This window comes from Pygocentrus nattereri, chromosome 23 (assembly GCF_015220715.1).
Source record: "Pygocentrus nattereri isolate fPygNat1 chromosome 23, fPygNat1.pri, whole genome shotgun sequence".
Lineage (NCBI taxonomy): Eukaryota > Metazoa > Chordata > Actinopteri > Characiformes > Serrasalmidae > Pygocentrus > Pygocentrus nattereri.
Window position 1 is genome coordinate 20,144,665 of NC_051233.1, and position 23,016 is coordinate 20,167,680.

General features: G+C 39.4%; 1 protein-coding gene across 4 annotated transcripts in view; it reads left to right on the forward strand.

The window, feature by feature from the left end:
• Positions 1–20,358, forward strand: part of LOC108427873 (ras-specific guanine nucleotide-releasing factor RalGPS1) — a 228,335-nt gene extending 207,977 nt beyond the window's left edge. The window contains exons 12-20 of one of the 4 annotated variants that reach the window (XM_017698433.2): positions 10,129–10,246; positions 10,649–10,800; positions 11,066–11,114; positions 13,048–13,128; positions 14,675–14,789; positions 14,965–15,057; positions 15,159–15,264; positions 15,387–15,478; positions 18,459–20,358. In XM_017698433.2, coding sequence (XP_017553922.1) covers positions 10,129–10,246; positions 10,649–10,800; positions 11,066–11,114; positions 13,048–13,128; positions 14,675–14,789; positions 14,965–15,057; positions 15,159–15,264; positions 15,387–15,478; positions 18,459–18,488 — 836 coding nt within the window. In that variant the 3' untranslated portion in view covers positions 18,489–20,358. The remainder of the gene's footprint in view (positions 1–10,128; positions 10,247–10,648; positions 10,801–11,065; positions 11,115–13,047; positions 13,129–14,674; positions 14,790–14,964; positions 15,058–15,158; positions 15,265–15,386; positions 15,479–18,458) is intronic. The other 3 variants (XM_017698442.2, XM_017698452.2, XM_037533254.1) reach the window with 3 other exon arrangements.
• The last annotated feature ends 2,658 nt before the right edge of the window (positions 20,359–23,016 follow it).

Genomic DNA, 23,016 nt, shown 5'->3' on the forward strand with positions numbered 1-23,016 from the left:
ATACAATTAGAAACTGAGCAGCACTGCTGACACTGTGCACTGAAATATACATAATAGGTCAATATCGTCTCTTTAGAGCCTATTTTATAAAAGAAATCACTGTTTATAATAATAATGATAATAATACATTTAATTTAAAAGCGCCTTTCTCGACACTCAAGGACACTGTACAAAATGTAGGGTTTATATATATATATATATATATATATATATATATATATATATATATATATATATATATAAAAAATTCTATTGAGTCAAGCAGATGAAGGTTGACATAGACAGGCTAAGGTAGCAAATATCGTCTTTTTTCGCCTCTGTTTTGTTAGCCTACAAGTTTCCACCCATATTGGGGAAGCTCACTGCCAGCTAAGGTCATGTGTTAGAGAGACAGTGTACACTCAGCTTATGTGATTAGATATTGGTATCAGTACATTGCAAGTATGCAATACTGGCGTGATACCTGATATCACTATTGACACATTCCTGGTGTTTTTATGTAGATGGACATTTTTGAAAATGCTGGCATCGTGTGCGTGTTTACTGGTGTTTCACAAGTGGTGAACATTGTATATGGCAGTTACATGATATTACTGACCACACACAGACTTTTTATCTTTTGCTTTAGCAATGGAGGAGTAATAATTTGAATAGTGATACAAAGTTTGTGTAGAATCAGACTACCTCCATAATATTCTTGGATAATATGAATTGTTCATGCATTGTTCCTCTACTGTTTTGCACCTTTAACTGAGTGAAATAGCATTTTTGAGGGCAGTGGAGAATCTTGTGGAATTGTTGATCTTGATGAAAGTATAATTTTGAAGATATGCTAGATGTTTGTTTGAAAGATTGTAGTGAAAAGTAATAAACAAATAATAAACAAATGAATGTTATTGAAATTGTTAGTTGCAAATCTAGGCTTAAAACCCCCTCTGGAACCTGTCTCACCCTGTTTGGAGCACAATTTGCATTAGTAAGAACTTATATATGTCTTGTTTAATCCAAGTAATGAAAAAACTTCTCATGTCTGAAATATATCTCTGTTCAATCATTTCCTTTTTAAAAACGGTTGTGACCCAAGCTAAATAAAAGTGCATACAGCTCTGTTATATCACCTTCTTTACATATCACATAATGCAGCATTAACACTGTTAACATTATGAACATAGAAAAGTGGATTAAATGGCAGAAATAGACACTTCATGTCAACCTTTAAGGAATAATCTGAGATCTCACTTAGAATAAGTTCTTCTAGGCTGCTTTATTAACCAGTCTGAGTCACAGAGGTTACATCATGAAGATGCAGACTGACCATGTGATGATGACAATCACAACAAGCATCACATGGACTGCGGTCTTCTATAAAGTCTTGGCCTAGCCAGTTATTACATAATGCACTAGTGTTGTGGAAGAATCCCAGTGCATCAGCAGCCAAGACACGATGAGGTAGCGTTAGTCAATCTCTCCGCACAAGACTGCAAGCGTGACACACCGACCAGAGCATCAGGACACAGCCAGACCCTCAAGCTGAACACAAACATTTATTTACACTTTTTATTGCATACTGAGAACTAAACAACCCGAGAGTGTTTATACAGAGTGCTCAAAGTGTGCTAACCCTCTCTCTCCCTTTCTACCTCTCCCTCCTTTCTGTCTCTTTCTTTTGTCCTTTCTCTCATTCTATTTTGTTAATCCCGCTTTCTTTCTTTCTCTGTCATTCTTTCTTTCTATCTCTCTCTCTCTCCCTCTCTCTCATTCTCCCTCTCTAACCCCTCACTATCTTTCTCTCTCTTTTCTTTATTTCTCTCAATCTCTCCCTGTTTCGCTTGCCCTCCTTCTCTCATTTCCCCATTCTTTCTCTCACACATACAATCTTTTTCCTTTTCTCTCAATGTCTCTCTCCCCTGTCACTGTCTGTCTCTCTCGCTTTCCCTTGCTCTGTTACTTTCTGTCTCTCTCCCTCTGCACTCCCCTCTCACTCTCTCTATCTTCCTCAATCTCTCACTGTGCTTTTCTCTTTTCCCATCTCTTTCTCCATCTCTCTCTCTTTCTCTCGTTTCTTTCTCTCTTACAATGTCCCTTTCTCTCAACACAAAATATTTTCGAACACATCACTGGGAAACAATTAATAACTGGAATCAGGCCTCTGCAGGCCCAGCCAGGGCTGACTGTGTTTTCAGAGAGAGTAACGTGCCGTGCAGGGCGAGCTCTAATCACTAACAGACCAGCGCAGAAACCCCTGCCAATGTGAAAATCTCACAATTCTGCAAAGCTTCCTCACAGAGTTCCTTACTATTATCAGCTACGACTGATCTGTGTGCGCTCCACCCACAAAGTGTTCTTTCATAGCTACCGTTGCGAGGCAGGTTGGGCTTCAAATTCAATCTAGGGAGTTAAGTTTTTGGTTTTGACATTCAGGAGTTGATTCATGATGTTGTTTTTCCAATTTATAAATGATACCATTACCACGCTGGACTATGTTGTTCTTGAAACTAGGCCCGCTGAAAACAGCAAGAACATACATCTGATGTATCCTAACCATATTTACAAACAGATAAAATAAATATTATTTCAAATAAATATAACAATAAATGTGGGTATTTTCACAAAAGGTTGTATGTAAAAAGCTTATATTTTAGTTTACTGTAGTCATTCTGCATTCAAGCAGATAAATTCAGTATTTAAGATGCAGATGAGTGCACAGCAAGGCCAACTTAAAAAAAAATCTTAACAGCTTACTAAACAGTATTGTTATGTACACAATGTTTTGTTCACTTTCACTGTTTAAACTACTGGGTTATTACAGTAAATTTCACACTGTCTCCTCTTTCCCAGAATGTCATTTACTATCTGAGAAAAATTCACAGCATCTTCCTGGCATCCCAATGGTTCAGTTAAATTGTGAAAATTTACAATTTTACATTATAATATTATTGCATTTTCAAAGGCATCTTTAGCAGAATTCCAGCGGTATGTTCGTTTTTTTTTTAAATAAATAAAGCATGTGAAACCAGCCATTAGGGGTGTACTTTGTGTACTTCTGGTGCCGGTCCCAAGCCTAGATAAATGGTGAGGGGTGCGTCAGGAAGGGCATCCGGCGTAAAACTTGTGCCAAAACTATCATGCGGATCACGAATATGATTACCATACTGCATCGGTTGAGGCCCGGGTTAACAATGACCACCTCCGGTGCTGTTGACCAGCAGGGTGCCGGTGGAAATTGGACTACTGTAGGTCGAAGACCATCAAAGAGGAGAGGAGGAAGGCAGGTTAGAAGGCAGCAAGAGAGAAGGAAAGGCAGGAGTGTGGAGGTTAGAGTAGGGACTCTGAACATAGGGACAATGACTGGTAAAGGCAGAGAGCTTGCAGACATGATGGAGAGAAGGAAGGTAGATATTCTGTGTGTTCATGAGACCAGATGGAAAGGAAACAAGGCCAGGAACATTGGAGGTGGATTCAAACTGTTCTATCATGGTGTAGAGTGGAAGAGAAATGGAGTAGGGATAATCCTAAAGGAACAGCTTGTGAAAAGTGTTCTGGATGTAAAGAGAGTGTCAGACAGGATCATGGGCCTGAAGTTGGAGGTTGATGGTGTGATTTTGAATGTGGTCAGTTCATATGCACCACAGGTTGGTTGTCAGTTAGAGGAGAAAGAGGATTTTTGGAGTAAGATGGATGAAGTGGTAGATGGTGTCCCTAGAGAGGAGAGATTAGTGACTGGTGCAGACTTAAGGGGGAGAGATAGTGGATCAGGAAGTGCAGAGAATTAGTAAGGTGGAAGTGAGGGCAGCTTTAAAAAGGATGAAGAATGGAAATGCAGTTGGTCCAGATGACATACCTGTGGAGGTATGGAGATGTTTAGGAGAGAAGGCAGTGGACTTTTTAACCAGGTTGTTTAACAAAATCCTGGAGAGTGAGAGGATGCCTGATGAGTGGAGAAGTAGTGTACTGGTCCCCATTTTTAAGAACAAGGGTGATGTGCAGGGCTGCAGTAACTACAGAGGTATAAAGTTGATTAGCCACACCATGAAGGTATGGGAAAGAGTTGTTGAAGCAAGGCTAAGGCGAGATGTTTAGATCAGTGAGCAGCAGTTTGGTTTCATGCCCAGAAGGTGTACCACAGATGCAATTTTTGCATTGAGAGTGTTGGTAGAGAAGTACAGAGAAGGTCAGAAGGAGCTGCATTGTGTCTTTGTGGATCTAGAGAAGGCATATGATAGGGTGCCAAGAGAGGAACTGTGGGTACTGTATGAGGAAGTCAGGTGTAGCTGAAAAGTATGTTAGGGTGGTGCAGGACATGTATGAGGATAGTGAGACAGTGGTGAGGTGTGCAGTTGGAGTGACAAATGGTTTCAAGGTGAAGGTAGGGTTACATCAGGGATCAGCTTTGAGCCCCTTCTTGTTTGCAATGGTGATGGAAAGGTTGACAGATGAGGTCAGGCAGGAGGCTCTATGGACCATGATGTTTGCAGATGACATTGTAATCCATGGTGAGAGTAGCGAGCAGGTGGAAGAGAATCTGGAGAGGTGGAGGTTTGCACTGGAGAGGAGAGGAATGAAGGTCAGTAGAGATAAGACGGAATACATGTGTGTGAATGAGAGGGAGGCAGGTGGAAAGGTGAAGATGCAAGGAGTAGAGGTCGTAAAGGTGGATGACTTCAAATATCTTGGGTCAACCATCCAGAGCAATGGACAGTGCAAAAAAGAGGTGAGGAAGAGGGTGCAGGCAGGATGGAGTGGGTGGAGACGGGTGTCAGGGCTGATGTGTGACAGAAGGATAGCAGCAAGAGTGAAAGGGAAGGTTTACAAGACAGTAGTGCGTCCTGCTATGATGTATGGTTTGGAGACTGTGGCTCTGTCTAAAAGACAGGAGGCTGAGTTGGAGGTGGCGGAGATGAAGATGCTGAGATTTTCGTTGGGAGTGACAAGGCTGGACAAGATTAGAAATGAGCAGATCAGAGGGACAGTGAAGGTGGAGCAGTTTGGAGATAAAGCCAGAGAGGCCAGGTTGAGATGGTTTGGACACGTGTTGAGGAGGAATAGTGGATATGTAGTGAATTATAAGCTGCACTTATTTTATTGTACTGCACTCTGTATTGTAGTTTATTGTATTGTATCTTATTGTTATTGTATTGCATTGAATGGCACAGAGTTCTGCGTTCAACTCTGTTTCTTTTTCTCTTGGTGTCTGCAGTGACATTTTGTTTCTAGCAGTATCTGAGCTCAGGACTGTCTTTTTCTCTAAGCTATTGGTAACTAGCAAAGATACTTTCTCTAGATTGACAAAGCACTTCTTGTAAGTCGCTCTGGATAAGAGCGTCTGCTAAATGCTGTAAATGTAAATGTAAAATGGATATATTGGTCAAAGAATGTTGGAGATGGAGCTGCCGGGTAGAAGGAGAAGAGGTAGACCTCAGAGAAGGTTTATGGATGTAGTGAAGGTGGACATGGAGATGGTTGGTGTGAAAGTAGAGGAGGCCATGGATAGGGCAAGATGGAGGCAGATGATCCGCTGTGGCGACCCCTAAAGGGAGCAGCCGAAAGAAGAAGATGATAAATAAAGCATGTGGGTATGGCTTTGGAAATCACTCCTTTAGAGCATGTGTAGCAGTCTGAAGTTTCTTCAGCAAGGGACAATATTAGCACCCACCTGGGGTCAAATAGCAATGGCCTGGCAACACCTTAGCAACCACCTTCAAGTTTATAGCAGCAGCTTTGTCAAGGCAGCTTAAAGTCAGCTCACAAATTTTACCCTAGTATAATGTGATTGCAAAAGGTTTTAATTAAATTAAAGTTGTTTTTTTTAAAGCATGTAAACCAAAAATGGAATAGAAAGTAGGTCTAAGCTGCAGCGTAATGTTTGTATTGATTGGGAGGGTGAATATAATCAAATTGCATGGAAATCCATGACGTGATTGGACAAGCCCTAGGTAAATAGGCCTGAAATGACCCTTGTCCATCTCATTCGGGGGGGTCCTTTAATTAGTCCACCAGATTTGGTCATGCTTTGAAACTATCGGAGGCATACTGATTCAGGCAAGTAATGTACTTTAAGTATTTAATCTTTTAAATCCCCTTCTTCCAAACTCAGAGAAGAAAAGCGGAGAACATTCTGTGCTTTTGCTACACATGCACAAGCTGTTTTCATTACCTCTCCTCTTTGGCCATATTGGCAAAGCCTAGCCTACAGGTGCCCAAGGATAATTGTGAGCATGTGCTGTCAAACCACAAGCCAATGACACTGCTTTTACCTTATTGTTATTGGTGAAGTTGCCATGAATGGGTTTGTTTGTTGTATTTTTTTATGTTTGGACATAATTTTGATAATGTGTCATACTGAGTTCTAAGTTTTGTTTTTGTCACCATATAAAACATCTCTATTTAATACCATTCCTAATTACAGTGGATAATTCAGGTAACCATTTAGTAGCTCATTAAGAAGTGTCATAACAAGGACCAGGTGGAGAAAGTTCTCCTAATTTTCCCCTGTGACTTTAAAAGACATTCACTCATTTATGAACAGTGTGTAAGGAAGCTGTTTAAGCTGCTATATTTAGTGTGAAAACTGTTAAAGTGAGCAGACTGTCTTGTCAGTTGTGGCGGTTCCAGAAAGTTAATACGTTTTGCTCATAAATCAAATGTTTTAAAGTTCATAAATGTCTCAGCGTGAAGGTGTCTCATGCTGTCTCTATGCTGCTGCATCGCTCCGGGGTCTTTTTGTGTCCTGTAAATGAATGGAGGAAGAAATTTGGGTTATTCACTAATGGAAATGAGAAACAGCTTTGCTGCTTGTGTGCTGGGCTCCATCTCAGATTTGGTGAAATTCAATGTTATGGCAATGTTTATAAAGCCTAGTTTCACAACCATCTGGTTGGAATTTTGAAAATTTGACCATGTTAATTTTTCAGAGGCCAGGCTTTTGAATGTTATTTACATATTTGTATGATGACTAGGTCGAGACAGACTGAAGGACAGCATAGTCTCTTTTGCAGGACAGTGCAGGACACATGGGGGTGGGAGGGGGTATTGAAATATTTCGGTTTAATAATAGCATGTTTTTGTTATTACCTGCTGCAAATCGCCAGTACGTAACATTATATGAAATCTTGTCCTGTGTAGAAAAGCTTGAAATGGAAAAGTAATCATATATAAATAATATAAAGAAAGTATATATAAACAAGCTGAGCAAAGTCTTGCATAAAGTAGCAACCATGAAGATACTGATGGGATTCATTCGACGAATAGGTGGGGTAAGGTCAATTTACCCCAGGATGTCTGTAATGTTTATGACCAATTTGCACCGGATAAGAAATCTCAATATGAATGACAAGAGATGGGAGTGGTTATTTGATTGCCTTTACTACACAAAAGAGTAGAAAACATGTCAAAACATTAAATTTAGCCATTATGTTTACCTTGTATGCCTTCCGCCCGAAGACTGCTGGGATAGGCTCCAGCACCCCTCCGCGACCCTGACGGAGAAGCGGCTTAGAAAATGGATGGATGGATGGATTATATTTACCCCTTACATGAATGCCTTGTATCACTAGCATTGTTTTTAGCTTGGGATTTGCCAGGCAACAGCCACCTCTGAATGGCTAAGAAGACACAAAATGAATGTTTTGGAGTGGCCAAGTAAAAATTCTGACTTGAATCCCGTCAAAATGCTGTGGCAAAGCCCTAAATGGTCAAATAATGCTCAAAAATCCTCCAATGTAGCTGATTTAAAACAGTTCTGCAAAGAAGAGTGTGCCAAGATTCCTCCACAATGATGTCAAAGACTCATTGCAAATGTTTAATTGCAGTTGTTACTGTCAAGGGTGACAAAAGCAGTTGTTAGGTTTAGAGTAGCAATTACTTTTTCACGTGGGTGATACCGGTTTTGAATAAATCTTTATATTCAGGAATTGGATTAATATTTGAAATGCAACGTTTTATATTTACTCATATTGTCTTTATCTTATATCAAAACTAGTTGGATGATCTGAAACATCTAAATGTGGCAAATTAGCAAAAATAGAAGAAATCAGGTGAGGGGCAAATACTTTCTCACAGCACTGTATTTAAATATAATTGTCTATGATTTAACTCCTCTGCAGTAAAAGTAACTGGACGCTGGATGTTTTTGACGTTCTAGATCACATAATAGTAGTATAGTTGTTTTACTGTTTCGCTTGCATGGTATGTCGCTAATTAAAGGCAGTTTCAGTGGAAGTGGCATTACATTTTCAGAGATATTTTTTATCCAGTGTTGTTAATTTAATTTTTGGATTTCTATACCTAGTTTAGGGACTAATGGTCTCATTTGTATTTTAACAAAAACTAATAAGGGTGTATAAACATTTAAGTTACAGTTTAACTGTTTTGTCTGGGTGAATTCCTATATTTGTTTTATTGATTGATTATAAAAGTCTCTGAATTCAATTTCTTTCCTAATTTACCCCATTTTGACATATCTAATTTCACTCATTAGTCAGGACTCCCTCAGTCACACAATTCCATCAGCGGTAGGAGGGCGAAAGCTAACACAGGCTTCCTTCGAGACCTGTGAACCGAGCCAATGTCATTGGTCAGCTGAGTATGATCAGAGGAAAGCGCCACCCGCCAGTTCTGTTATGTCAGTTGACAGACATCCGCGCTGGCTAGCATCGTGTTGAGTGATGAGGGAGACGAGGGGCCATCCTACCCACCCAGAGAGAGCGAGGCCAGTTGTGCTCATGCCTATGGCTAGATGTAGATATGTTATTTCTAAAGTCTGTTTCAAGATGAGAATGTGCCAGAAACAGGCATTTTAGGACCTATTTTTGCCCAACAAAAAAGAAAAAAAGAAAGACCAGTATAATCTATTTTCACCCCAGTGATAACATTTTTAAATCTGCTGTATACAACGTTCGGAAACTCTTTTGTCTTGTCTCATCAAAAGGGTACGAACTGGGCTTCAGAGACCATAACTGTTGACACAGAAATGCCACGAACTGCTAAAAAACATTTAAACAGTCAGAATGTGGTATCTTTGCTCTGCTTGCCACATGCAGCTGTGTCCTGTACAGTCAATGACCATATCAAACTAGAGAGCAATGGCCATCTGTATTCTCTTTCTCCATTTTCTTTTCATTACTAGACGATGGATCGTCTGCACAATCGATTGCTTAGCATTTTCCTCAGAGCATAATAAAGCAAAACTGAGAAAATAGGGAAAATCGTACAGCCAGTGCAACACTTTGGAATGCCCTGAAAAAGAAAGAAACCACTGGTGTGCTAACACGCAGACATTGAACAGGTCAGACAAGGGAAACAACAGCAATTGATGAAAGACTCAAAAACAACAGTGACATCACCAACAACCTCAACAGGGCAAGAGTGGAGGTATCACAATTCACTGTTTGAAGAAGACTTTGACAGCACAAACACAGAGGCCTTACCACAAGATGTAAACCAGTCAACAGCAATAAGAATTGGGAGGCCAGATTAGAATTCAGTCTATCGTCTCACATTCATATTTTGATCTCAAACCCAAATATATTGGTCTGGCTGCTTCAGTACTTTCAGAGGAGACTGTATGGAGATTATATAAGCTCAGTTGAACACCATGTTAGATAATGGGTTCACCATTTTGTAGCTGAATTCACTTAGGTGTCTGTATAGTTTTGGACATATAGTGTGCCAATCTGTCTCAGAAATGACCTCCACTTCAGACACTGACGTTGTAAAAGAAGTTGGTTGCATTGTAGACAATGAAGTGTGAAGTCCTTTTTGCCTGCCTGTGCCAAAGTGTGCACCCTCTTTTATTTCTAATGCACCCTGAGTGATTTTATTCTGGGGCAGTGCGTGTATGAATATGTGGATGGGATTCACTCTGTGGATTTTTTTCACCATATGAAGAGTGGTCTTAAATGTGGATATGTCTCCCTCTAGAGGAATTTAAAGGGAGGAGGAAACTTTCAAATATTTTGTGAATTGGCTCCTAAAGGTTTAAAGAAAAGCAGCATTGGTATTTGCTCATGTTTTTTGTCCCGGTGAGTTGCATTACAGTTGTACATTCAGGACTTATGAATGATTCTCTCTCTCTCTCTCTCTCTCTCTCTCTCTCTCTCTCTCTCTCTCTCTCTCTCTCATATTCCTCAGACATGTCACTCTCTGTGAGGTACAGTCGTCGACCTACCTGCCCTGATGCCACAGTGGGGGTCCGCATGCCCACCCCTCCACCATCACGCCATAGAAAGAGCCATAGTGTGGGCAACAAGTATGTATCTTTTGCTTATTTCACTCATTTTCTTTACCACTTTCTTAAGTACACAAACATGTACGTATTGAAGGCCCCATATCCTGCATCTGTCTTATATTTAGTTTTTCCATTTGTGACCTATCTGTGGGCTTATACACCAAAAAATAGTCATAATTAATTTTTACATCTATTTCATTAAATGAACAGGTCAGCTTTGTTCCTGCAAATGTTCTGGTTTTTGTGATTTCATAAAAACAGTGAATTCCAAGCACTGAGCTCATTGAGATTTTTAATGTTTGCAATCCAGTTAACAGCCCCTTTAAAGTTTTGTTTGTGATGATTATATGTGGCAATGTTTTCAGTGACTGTTATTGCTCTTACATTATGATTCATGACTGCCCTGCACTCTCCTTCTCTTAGTATGATGTGGCAGTTTGGCATGGTGGAGAGTAAAAGTGCCACATTTCCTGTGGAGAAACCACGGCATCTGCTCGACGACAGCTTCTTAGAGTCTCAGAGTCCAGCCAGAAACAACCCCAACAACTCTTCAGTGTCCAATGGCATATCAATAGGTACCAACACAGTGAATACTACATTAAACCTATTATAGCTGGTATAGCCATAACAATTGTTGTATGTATATTGTATGTAATTGTGCCTTTTTCAAGATTGTCAGTCTGTACCTAATCTATAGCATATCTGTATGTCATTACATTTACATTTGGTATAAATACATATTCCTGTGTATCTCACATAAAGCTACAGTGTTTAGAAAAGGCTTGAATTTCTGGCATAGGTGCAAATAAGATATGTTTTAAGATCTGTTTTCCTCTTCAGGAAGCAGTGAGAGCTCATTCTGTGAGGATCCGTCCACAAGACTAGAAAGGTAAGATGTCCTGTCTTTATTAGTACCTGTTAACAGAACATTCACAGTAAAATTCTTTGGTTTTGCATTAACCATGTGATAGAAAATTATTTTTGACTGCCAGGCTACGAAGCAGTTGATTACTTGTTGTGTTGTTTTCACATGTGATCAAATGTGTTTCTGTGTCTTTATCATGTTTAAATGTGTAGCATATATCTGTACATGTGCAGCACAAAAGCATACAAAAAAAATGTTAAAAGAGCAGTTAAAGGGGAATTCCCCCAAAGTTTCTACACTGGTTGATGTGTAAACAAAGTCATTTAGAGTTTGATTTGAAATAGTTCGTTGTAGAGAAATTTACAGACTCGGTGGAGATGGAGCTTTCACTTTAAATTTGATTGTCAGGAACAGCAAGCTTTTTCAGTACGTAATCAGTACACACTATAGTGCTTGAGTTCAACTTAGTTTATTTATAGAATCCAATAGAGAGAGATGACAATAAATCCCCGGATGAATATGGCTGTTCAGAATTCTGGACTGGCTTGCACTGGTTCTGCTTAAGTTTACACTTAAATTTGTGTGTAAAGGCTTTACCAAGTCCTGAGTTAAGTCTAGTTAGTTTCAGACTGTCCTCCTATCCTTATCAAAGTTGGTTTAACCACAAATTGTAATATCCTAACTAATAACAACTAATATGTATGTCACTTTAAAATGACGATAACGTACAGAACCAGTCTGTAAACCCATTGCCATTGAAATGTGACAGCAGCTTGCTCGGACATTGTTTTTTGTTTTGTTTTTTTGTTTTTTTCTCGTGGAAAAAAAAAAAATCAAGTATAGAAGAGAGTGATGTGTTGAACTAAATAAAACTGAATATCTGTAGCCATTAATGTTTCCTAGTGACAACCAAATGTGCAGCTTTTTTAAACGTCGGTTTCTGGCTTAGTCAACCAAAAAACTTTTTTTACGTAGTTTTAGTCTGTTTCCCCAACATTTCCTCAAGCTCACAAGGGTGTGAATATTTGGTAAAAAGACTAGCTTGTGTAGTGCACTCCAATTACATTTAGTGCCTTGTAAACCTGAACTTGGGCAGCACGGTGGCGCGGTGGGTAGCGTTGTCGCCTCACAGCAAGGAGGGCCTGGGTTTGATTCCCTGGCTGTGCGACCACGGTCCTCTCTGTGTGGAGTTTGCATGTTCTCCCCGTGTCTGCGTGGGTTTCCTCCGGGTTCTCCGGTTTCCTCCCACAGTCCAAAGACATGCAGTCAGGCCAATTGAACATGCTACATTGCCCCTAGGTGTGAGTGTGTGAGTGATTGTGTATATCTGTCTGTCTGCCCTGCGATGGACTGGCGACCTGTCCAGGGTGTATCCTGCCTTCTGCCCAATGACAGCTGGGATAGGATCCAGCACCTGAGGGAGAAGCGGCTTAGAAAGTGTATGTGTGGGTGTGGGTGTGTGTGTGTGTGTGTGTGTGTGTGTGTGTGTGTGTGTAAACCTAAACTTAAACCTAAATACTTAAGATTAAACTAGCCTGTGTTTGAGCTTACGCACAGCTGTTGCAGCCGGTCCCTGATTAACCTGGTAATTCTTATTTGCCATCTACAGAAAAGTAAACATATTCATGACAACAGATTAAAATGTCTTTATCCCTAAAACATAATGGTTTCCTAGCCCAAGATTAAACCTATGACTAGAGTAACAAGGTTTTTACTATTGTAATCACCAATAGCATTCCAGGTTAGTTAGCTAGCTAGCTACCTAGTTAGTCAGTCACTCAGTCACTTAGTCATTAAACCAGTCACATTTATTATCCATTTCTGGAAATGTGCCTAGTCTATGACTAGGCCTAATGAAAGTCCAAGACACATTGTCTAGGCATAAATTGGACTGAAGAATAGGGAATCAGTGTCCACAAACAAGCCCACAAACTGACTGTGCCAAATATACAAACAGGGGGCGCATGTATGCCACGCTGGGGCCCAACTGGAGGGTCCCTCTCCGCAACTCCCCCAGAAGTCGCAGCTATGCCTGCAGGTACAGTCTTCAGCTTGGGTCAAGGGTCACCTCATTTGTCCTCCTGAGCCGTCACAGTTCGTCCTTGCATGCCAACTGTCTTCTTCACCAATCTTTTATCTCTCTTTTCTAGCTTGTCCCAGGCACATTTCTTTCATTTCCGACTTTGCCTTGGGTCAGGTGGTCATCTTACATAATGGGTGCAGCCAGTGCAATAGCTACATGTACTAAGTTGTTCAAACGTGGTGTCTGTTGGGTGGAGGTTTGGTTGATGGGTTTCCATATCGATGGGTTCACATGCTAGCACCATTTAACTCTCCTAATTCTACCTCATTTGACGTTTTCTGAGCTCACTTCACTCTTTCCAGTGACTTTCTGAGCAGGTTTGGTGGTGACCAAACACATTTCCTGTCTCCTTCCAAGTGTCAACCTGTCATTTCTGGCTTCCAGTGAGCCACACTAAAAGGCCAGATCATCTGAACTCACTTTAGTTCACTGAACATTTCAGCCTGCAGAGCCATGCTTGGCCAAGCTGTTCAACATCAGCACCATTACAAATACTTGCTCACTAAGGCCCGACCGATTTACTGACTGGTAAAATTGGCCTATATTTAGGTTCTGCAGAACACTAATGCATACAATACAGTGTAAAAGTCAGAGACCACCCTTCGTTACAAGTTATTCATTTTGTAGCATCAAGAAAAAAGAAAACATTTAACAGACATTTACACAGGAGCCTCGACAAGTAAATATAATACACATTTTAATATAGCATATTCTTTTCAGGAGACTTGCTTTCGGTTTTGCAAAGAAATCTGCAAGGATATTTTTCCACACCTCCACATCAAAGTAATCCATGTTCAATGAAGTCTGGACTGGACTGAAGTGGTCAGTCCATTGTTCTGAGAACACCAGCAGCTTCTTTATATGATTTGTTTTTCTTTCTTCTTCTGTTTTGTTTCTTCTTGACAGCTACACATCCTTTCAGACCCATTGTGTTGAATTCATCTTCTCACAGTGAAAGAATGGACAGCTCTGACAAAGCTAGAGCTTGATTTTCTCTCTAAAAGATGAAAGCTTTAAGTACTGTTTATCTGATGGTGACAGTTTTAGTCGTCCAGACATTTTATAAACTCCAGTTTTGGAAACTCCTGTTTTTTTTTTTTCCACTTATTTTCCTTCCTCAGAAATATCTCCTGAGAAAATCAATAACTTACTTAATGGTTGTTTTGACTGAGAATTGAGTAAATGAAGAGTGTTCTCTGACTGTACATGGTACTGTACAAAATACAAATAAAAACATACATTTTTCGTATTGATTTCATGGCTGTTATCATTTAATTATTAAAATATTCTTAAAATTGATAAGGGGTCTTAGTCCATATATATTTGACAATTCACAGCTGACAAATACTGTTTATTTTTTGATCATATAAATTTATCAACTAATGTTAACAGGCTTATATCGGTCGGGCCCTAAAGCATACATATGTTACACATATTCTTTAACATAGTGGAATATAGGATGTTTTAGTCATGTTTCATGCAAATATTTCCACTCCAACAGTGCATCAGCAGTGGAACCTGGCCGAGGCCATTGGGAGATAGGTGGTATCGCTATGGAGGGTCCTCTAAAGAGAAAGACCCTGCTGAAAGAGGGCCGAAAGCCAAAGGTGAGCTTGGTATGTAATGTATCTAAGGAAATGAAAAACTGAATAACAATCCTGACAATCCTTGATTTAGCCTGATAAATATGTCAATTTACTTGATGAATTAAGTCTTCTGGCAAGGAAATGTCTTAATAGAGTACATTTCCATTTTTCATGAACATGGTGCATTTTCGGTTCTGGTTTTTAGCTTTCGTCGTGGACACGGTATTGGATCACACTCTCAGGCTCTACTTTGACTTTCTATGGAGCCAAAGCACTTCGAGGCACAGAAAGAAAACATGTGAGGGTGTCCCTTTGTGCCATTCAGTTTTAGATAATGACCCATTTCATATGGCAGTGCAAGCTGTGATAAGTGTATAACATATTGTTTCCATCATATAGTACAAATCTACACCCTGTAAAAAAGTGTGTGTGCTGGGCTGGATGGTGGTCTTGCCAGATGATCCAACACGACCCAATATCTTTCAGCTAAATGATGCAGACAAAGGTAACAAATTCCATTAGAGCAATAGTGTATATTTGAACTGTCTTCAAAATGTCTTTGTTCTTTGTTTTTGCTTTTGGTTTAAATGTTAAATTAAATGAAAATTAAATGTCTTTGATTCCCAGGAAACGTTTACAAGTTTCAGACAGGGTCTCGCTTCTCTGCAATCCTCTGGCATAAACACTTGGAGGAGGCTTGTCAGAGCAACAAACCACAGGTAGAACACACCTAGATCCTAGAAAGAAAACTGGCCAAGCGCCAAAAAATTTTAAACATTGATTTTAAAACAATGTGCTGTATTGTATTGTATGACACTAAAACACCCCAAACCTACAATTTTAAAGGTGAAATCAGAATTAAATGTTTAATTAAATATACATAAAATTAAATATACATAAATATACTAGCAGTGCACAGACCTTTTTTTGGAATTGCAAATGGATTGATGTCGATATCCATTATATATCAGGTACATGTCTGCAGCTGCATCAAGGTTTAAATAATATAGAAATTAGTACTGTTTCTTAGCATTACAAATAGTAATACAAAAAAACGTATTCTCATTATTTTAGCACAGTAGCTCTGTATCACCTTAACATTCTGCTGTGCAATAAATAAATAAATATTGGGTTTATAATATTGGGTTCATAAATGCGGCAATATTTTGTTTATTGGTTCTATAGGGCTACAAATGTAGTAAAATGAATAAAATGCAGTTAATTTAACACAGTAGCTCAGTCCTGCCTATACATTCTATCCCTCTGGAGTACAGTAATTCATCAAATACTGGTCTTTTATGTACATTTTTAAAGCAATTATCTGCCGGTACAGGTATGATTCTGATGTCATTGTGCATCTCTAATGTATACTCTAAAAATTGTTTTCCCATTGGGTGAAGAGTAGAGGACTGCATGGGACCAATTTTTCTGTCCCTACCCTTTCCCTCGGGATTTCATCCTGCTCCCACAGAAAAATCAGCAACATTTGTCCAGCTTAAGCTCACAACCTAAACGTTTTGTCGTCCTTCTCCTGCCCTCAATACTGTATAACTTGTTTCCATCTGCAGTAGTCATGATTGAAAATGACTACTGTATCTAAAGGCTGTTTCTATAGCCTACAAGAAAGCAATTCACATGTTGTTTACATGATTCATTGCTTCACAGCTATTTAGTGAGTTATTGAGTTCATTAATCTTCTGTATTTTGCTATTGGATATTATTGATATATTCTTATTATTAAGTGGTTATTATAGTATTATTTAGGCTGTTGATTACTTAGCCTTCTACCTTTTAACAGCCTTGTTCTAAACTATCCAATTTTGTCATGCCCTGAGCATGTAGGCTTGCTTCAGACAGGCAGTGCAAATCAGATTTTTAGTGCATCAAGTTTGAGTAGCAAAAATTACCTGCAGTCTGAATGGCAGAAAACTTTACTTTATATATATTTAATATATGTGGTTTAAAATCTCCTTTACACCGCGTTCCAAATTATTATGCAAATGATATTTTTCCCTGATTTTTCTAAATGGTCAATGCAAATGAGTCAGTATAATAAAAGTCATCACCTGTTAGACTATAAATTGAATTTTATTGAACAAACCTCCCAATGATAACAGTATATTCTTCAAAAATAAAAAAACTCAAAATGCACTGTTCCAAATTATTATGCACAGCAGAGTTTCAAAACATTTTATAGGTTGTAAAGAACTGAAAATGGTCATTTGTTGAATTTGCAGCATTAGGAGGTCACATTCACTGAAATCAAAAGCTATTTCAATCAAAAACATCCTAACAGGCCAAGTTACATGTTAACATAGGAACCCTTCTTTGATATCACCTTCACAATTCTTGCATCCATTGAACTTGTGAGTTTTGGAGAGTTTCTGCTTGAATTTCTTTGCATGATGTCAGAATAGCCTCCCAGAGCTGCTGTTTTGATGTGAACTGCCTCCCACCCTCATAGATCCTTTGCTTGATGATACTCCAAAGGTTCTCTATAGGGTTGAGGTCAGGGGAAAATGGTGGCCACACCATGAGTTTCTCTCCTTTTATGCCCATAGCAGCCAATGACACAGAGGTATTCTTTGCAGCATGAGATGGTGCATTGTCAGGCATGAAGATGATTTTGCTCCGGAAGGCACGGTTCTTCTTTTTGTACCATGGAAGAAAGTGGTCAGTCAGAAACTCTATATACTTTGCCGAGGTCATTTTCACACCTTCAGGGACCCTGAAGGGGCCTACCAGCTCTCTCCCCATGATTCCGGCCCAAAACATGACTCTGCCACCTCCTTGCTGATGTCGCAGCCTTGTTGGGACATGGTGGCCATCCACCAACCATCCACTACTCCATCCATCTGGATCATCCAGGGTTGCACGACACTCATCAGTAAACAAGACTGTTTGGAAATTAGTCTTCATGTATGTCTGGGCCCACTGCAACCGTTTCTGCTTGTGAGCACTGGTTAGGTGTGGCTGAATAGTAGGTTTATACACCACAGCAAGCCTTTGAAGGATCCTACACCTTGAGGTTCGCAGGACTCCAGAGGCACCAGCAGCTTCAAATACCTGTTTGCTGGTGCAAAGTTGTGTAATGCAAAATAACACCTGGTTGGACATCTCACAACTAATTAAGTTAACTGGCAACAGGTCAGTGACATGATTGGGGACTGCGAGTCCTTCAAAGGGGTTCCCCAATCTGCAAATAGTGCAACAAATCAAGAATAATGTTTCTCAATGTAAAATAGCAAAGAATGTAGGGATTTAATCATCTACAGTACATAATATCAATAAAAATCCAGAGAAATCTCTACGCAAGGGACAAGGCCGAAAAACAACATTGGTTGGCAATGATCTTCAGACCTTCACGTGGCACTGCATTAAAAATGTGATTCTGTAGGTGAGATCACTGCACAGGCTTGAGAACACTCCTGTAAACCATACATAAAGAGAATCCAGCAATGCTGCTACCTTCTCTGGCCCGAGCTCATTTAAAATGCACTGAGGCGAAGTGGAAAATGTGCTATGGTCCCACAAAATCAAAATTTGAAATTCTTTTTGGAAATCATGGACACTAAAGTCTGCAGTGCTGTGGCCTCGAAGGAAAACCCAGTTTGACACACCTGTCATGGAGTCACAGTTGGCTGTTTTGTTTTTTTATTTTAATAATTGTATAACTAGTTTCTCTTTCTTTCCCCTTAGACACCAGCCAATCTCATGTCATTCGAGTAAGAACCGTTGCTCAAGCCTTAAAATGTGAAAAAGTGCCAAAGCTCTCTCCACGTGGGATCGGAGGAATGAGTCTGAGAAGACGAGAAAAAAGAACAGACCGGGAGTGTCCACTGAGTCAAAGTTCTGCTGCTTACATGGACTTTTCCTCTGGCCTGGCCAAGGCTCCTCAGCTTCAAGGCTGGGTAGAGCTTGTCTGTCTTGCACTAGGAAACAAGGTGGAATATGCTAGGCTGTGTGGAGGTACTGGCTGTACTGTACTGTAACAGTGAACACTCTGAACACTTTCCTCCCCCATCCCCTGCCTTACCTGGAAGCTTTTTTTGTTCTGTAGTGTCCTTGTCTTGCCCATGTTGGGTTTATTTATATGTTAGGAGTATAGGTTGTGCACACACATAGTCTACACTAGAAGTTAGCACTGTTATTGGAAGAGACAGTACGTTGTTGTCCTTTGTTTTTGGAGGCCTTACCTAGCCACACGAGAAGAACTACAGGCTCCACAGGGAGGCTGATTGTGTTTTGTATTCTACTACTGTAAGAGTCAAGAGCCACTGCTAGCACTCAGAGCCATAGATGCACAAAGCACAGCTGGGCCACCTGATGCCATACTGGCTCTGACTGATGTAATTCGTAGGCTAATTACTTTAGTAGATCTGTAAAGGAACAGAATGTTGGTCATTGGTGGCCATTTTCAGAATGTGATATGTTCTGTAGGGCTGGCCCGAATGATTTGAATACTCGAGTTTTCGGTGATTAAGTTGGTATTTGATTCACTATTTAGTATTCAGAAGTCTGTCAAAAGTTGTGGTTTAAACTACAACACATTTCATCAAAATGAGCCTTTATGTTGTTGCTGTCACTCAAAAACCTTGTCTTCATTCTTGTCATTTTTACTGTTCTACATCATTTGAAACAGTTACCTTTTGCATTGTATTAGAATGTTATGATCAGTGGACCACTATAGATGATCCAAAATGACTTCGAAAAAATCTTGTCACATTATTTCCATTGCAAGTTCAGAATTTTTTTTCCTTCTCCTGTAAAGTTACCATTTCGATGATACAAGGTTTTGTTTTGACAGTGACGATATAGAACAGGTATTGTAATATATGGAAAATTAAACAGATCCTAGGCATTCACGTCACCTCACTTCAGAGCACAAAAACTGCACTGCTTTCGTTCATTGCCACTGAAGCTAAAAGAGCAAACTTTAGAGCACTTTAATTCACATTCAGAAAAATGCTCAGTGCACAGTTTACAAAAAGAGCTTGGTGTACCAAAGAGGCACGACAAATATCACTAGCCTTGGGTGTGTTTGCAGTGAAACACCACCACTGCTACATTGTGGGTGCTCCCAGACAGAGTCTGGTGTGGGGGTGAAATTCAGTCTAGCTAGCAGACTGAAAGCTGAAGTGATCACAGTATCATTGGTCCCCATGACTTGGACCCTCTGTGCACTTTACTAGCCAAGAGGGATACCTCTCAAGCTGCTTCTAGGTTGGTCCTGTTTGTGTTCAGATTGCAGCTTCAAACGCTCCTCAATCCTGTGCTCTACTCTCTTGTAGCTCAACTTGGCCTGGGAATTGTCCACACTACTGCTTTCAATGCTAAAAATGGTGAACAAGCCAAATAACAAAAGAGAAGCAGCTAACTAAAACCAACTAACACCGTGAAACCAACTAACACTGTCATTCTTATACGATACACCCTTAGCATCTGCTTGACTTATGAAATGTAATTAAGCGAGAGGGCTTCAGTTATGGCTTCTTTGGCATACAATGCGAGCAGCTGGGCTTCAGCCTCACTATTCGTACATTATTGCCACCAACTGGATGTATTTTGAGCTGCACAAATAAACATACTTAAAACAGTAGTTAACTGTGTAAAATAATGTTATAGTTTTTAAGGGTGATTTTGAGAATGAATATCTGAGTAGTTGTTGTGCCAGCGAGTATTTAAAAATTTCAAGCCAGCCCTCATGTCCTGTTTTTGAAGGCTTTCATCCTCACATTTATGAACTTTGTTGTAAGCCTATTAGGCACGCATCAATGAAGGATTTCATTAAAACATCTAAAAATCCTCTGACATGACCTGTGGGTCATTTAAATGAGTTAACTTAAATAACTTAAACCAAGTTGAAGAGTGTGTCCCTTTGCTTTCAGCTCCTACTTGGACGTATTTGCTTAAGTCTAAGGAAAAACTCCATTGTTTTGGATGCTAATCTCTTATCTGTCACATCTGTACTGGACATCTGTACCACAGACAGCAATTTCTGTGCTGAGGAAAGAACGGCAAAGCCCTCGGCTCAGAACACACAATACAACAGAGGCTAATGGTTAGTTACTTCAGCACCTTTGACTTCTTTTACTGAGTACAGGGAAACGTCAAAATCAGATGTATGACACAGATGTGGTGGATAGAGATTAGGTTGAATAATACTAGAGTATTCCTTTGTGATCTCTGTAAAACAAACCCGCCTGTTCTAAGTTTATTAGAAGGGGTGCAAAAAGGGGACCTATCAAAGTTCGTGGACAAATGCAATTGTTTCACTATAGTTTACATCAGTGATATTTAACCTTGTCCTCAGCGTCCACAGTACTGAACAGAGTCAGAGACCACCCTTCATGTGTTTAATTTCCAGTCACAGTGGCTATTAGGCACAAGTTGTTTATTTTCCATCATCAGCAAATACATATTTAACAGAAAATTACACTCAACAACCAAATGTATATTTTTTCAGTATGTGGTGTGTCCACTCTTCTCCTCAATTACAAATTCCATTCTTTTCTGTAGTCTTGATTTCAGTTTTTCAAAGAAATCGGTAAGGATATTTTTCTATACCTCCAAAGTTCGGTCTTAAAAGTTGGTTGCATTTTCTGCTTCTCAAGTCCAAACACACTCAGTGATGCTGAGGTCTGGAGTAGTCTATTGTTCTGAGAACAGCAGCAGCTTCTTTGTCTAATTTGCAAAATTTTTTGCCTGGTTTCTTTTCTCATAACATCTTGTCAGCTACATGTCCTTTCAGACTCATAGTGCTGAGTTGTCTTGTCACAGTGGAAGGATGGACAGAAACACCTGTGGATTTTTTCCAGATCTGAAGCAAGAATGGAGCTTGATTTTCCCCTCTCTCTCAAAGATAAAAGCTTTGTTGTACTGTTTATCTGATGGTGAGTTTTGGTGGTCTACCAGGTCTTGTATGATTGTTGGGAGTCCCATTTTCTCTAGATCTTTGAATATTTTTTTTAACTCTTCTTTTTTGCTTATTTTTCTATGGCATTCGTCTTCCTTAGGCAAGTAAATTATCTTACGGTTATCTTACAATCTCCTCAGAAATATATCTGGAAGAAATTAATAGCTTGTATGTAATGGCCGTTTTGACTGGAAATGAATAAATGACAGTTGGATTTCTCTACTATAGATCAGAAATGTGGACTGACTGAAGGATTGAGTGCTGATTTAGGAAAAAAAATTGTGAAAAGCTGAACTGTATCTTTAATGAAGTATTAGGCACTGAACAATGTGAGAAAGTGTTCAAATGACCCACTTTTTCTGTCTATATCTGCTCTGTAGCCCAAACACCACTTTTTTAATGATGTCAAGGGAAATGTAAGTGTACATACTGAATTGACAATCGCACTATATGGAGGTACGAGTCTCTAAGAGGCTGATTCTGAACTTGATGATGTAATAATCGTTTATACCAGAGCCATGGCCTTCAAAATGAAGTAAACGTCTCAAGTTCAAATCATATGACTGTCTGTTTTATCAGTAAGGACCTGTTGCATACTGTCCAATGTTGTATGAACTTTTGACTTATTTAAAGCCAAGTGTGAGTTTCCTTCTCTTTTGTGCCTAATAGTGTACATTGTTTAAAATTTGATTTCATTAACTTTTGAAAGTGAATGTAGTGGCAACAGCACATTGAGACTTGTCATTTTTGATGTCATTGTTATGTTTGAAAAGCTTCTAGAAAGTATTTGTTTCTCAGTTGTAGTCATTAGGTGCTACTAACCTGCGCTGCTTAGTGTGCAACCTGCTTTACAGGAATATTCCAGCTTGTTCCAACATAATACATAGCATATAGCCAATGGCCATAGACAGTCATTTCAGAATAGTTTCATTTTGCTTAGAAAAGAAAAAGAACAGAAATCCTGTGGACTCGAAATTTGCTTAAAATAAAGGCCACTGTGTGCCATCAGTAAACATTTGTTTTTATTTTTGTAGAACATTTTTACCTACCTGTTCAGTCAAAAATATTTTGTTTTCCAGAGGGATGAATTTGTGGTAATACCAGAGCCGTTATTAAATTGACCACTTCCTATTTCTCCTGTTATACCAAAAAATAAGCAATCCATTAGCAGGTGCTCACAAGTGAATCTTCTTGAATTGAAGGTATGGGAAAAAAGTTCAATATAAATGTGGCTTTGTTCAAAAGTTATGGCACAATTTATTCTTTATACTTGCCTTTTTTTTCTTTGAACTCAGCAAGTAAATACAAAATTGTGCACTAAATGTAGAAGAAAAATGCCAT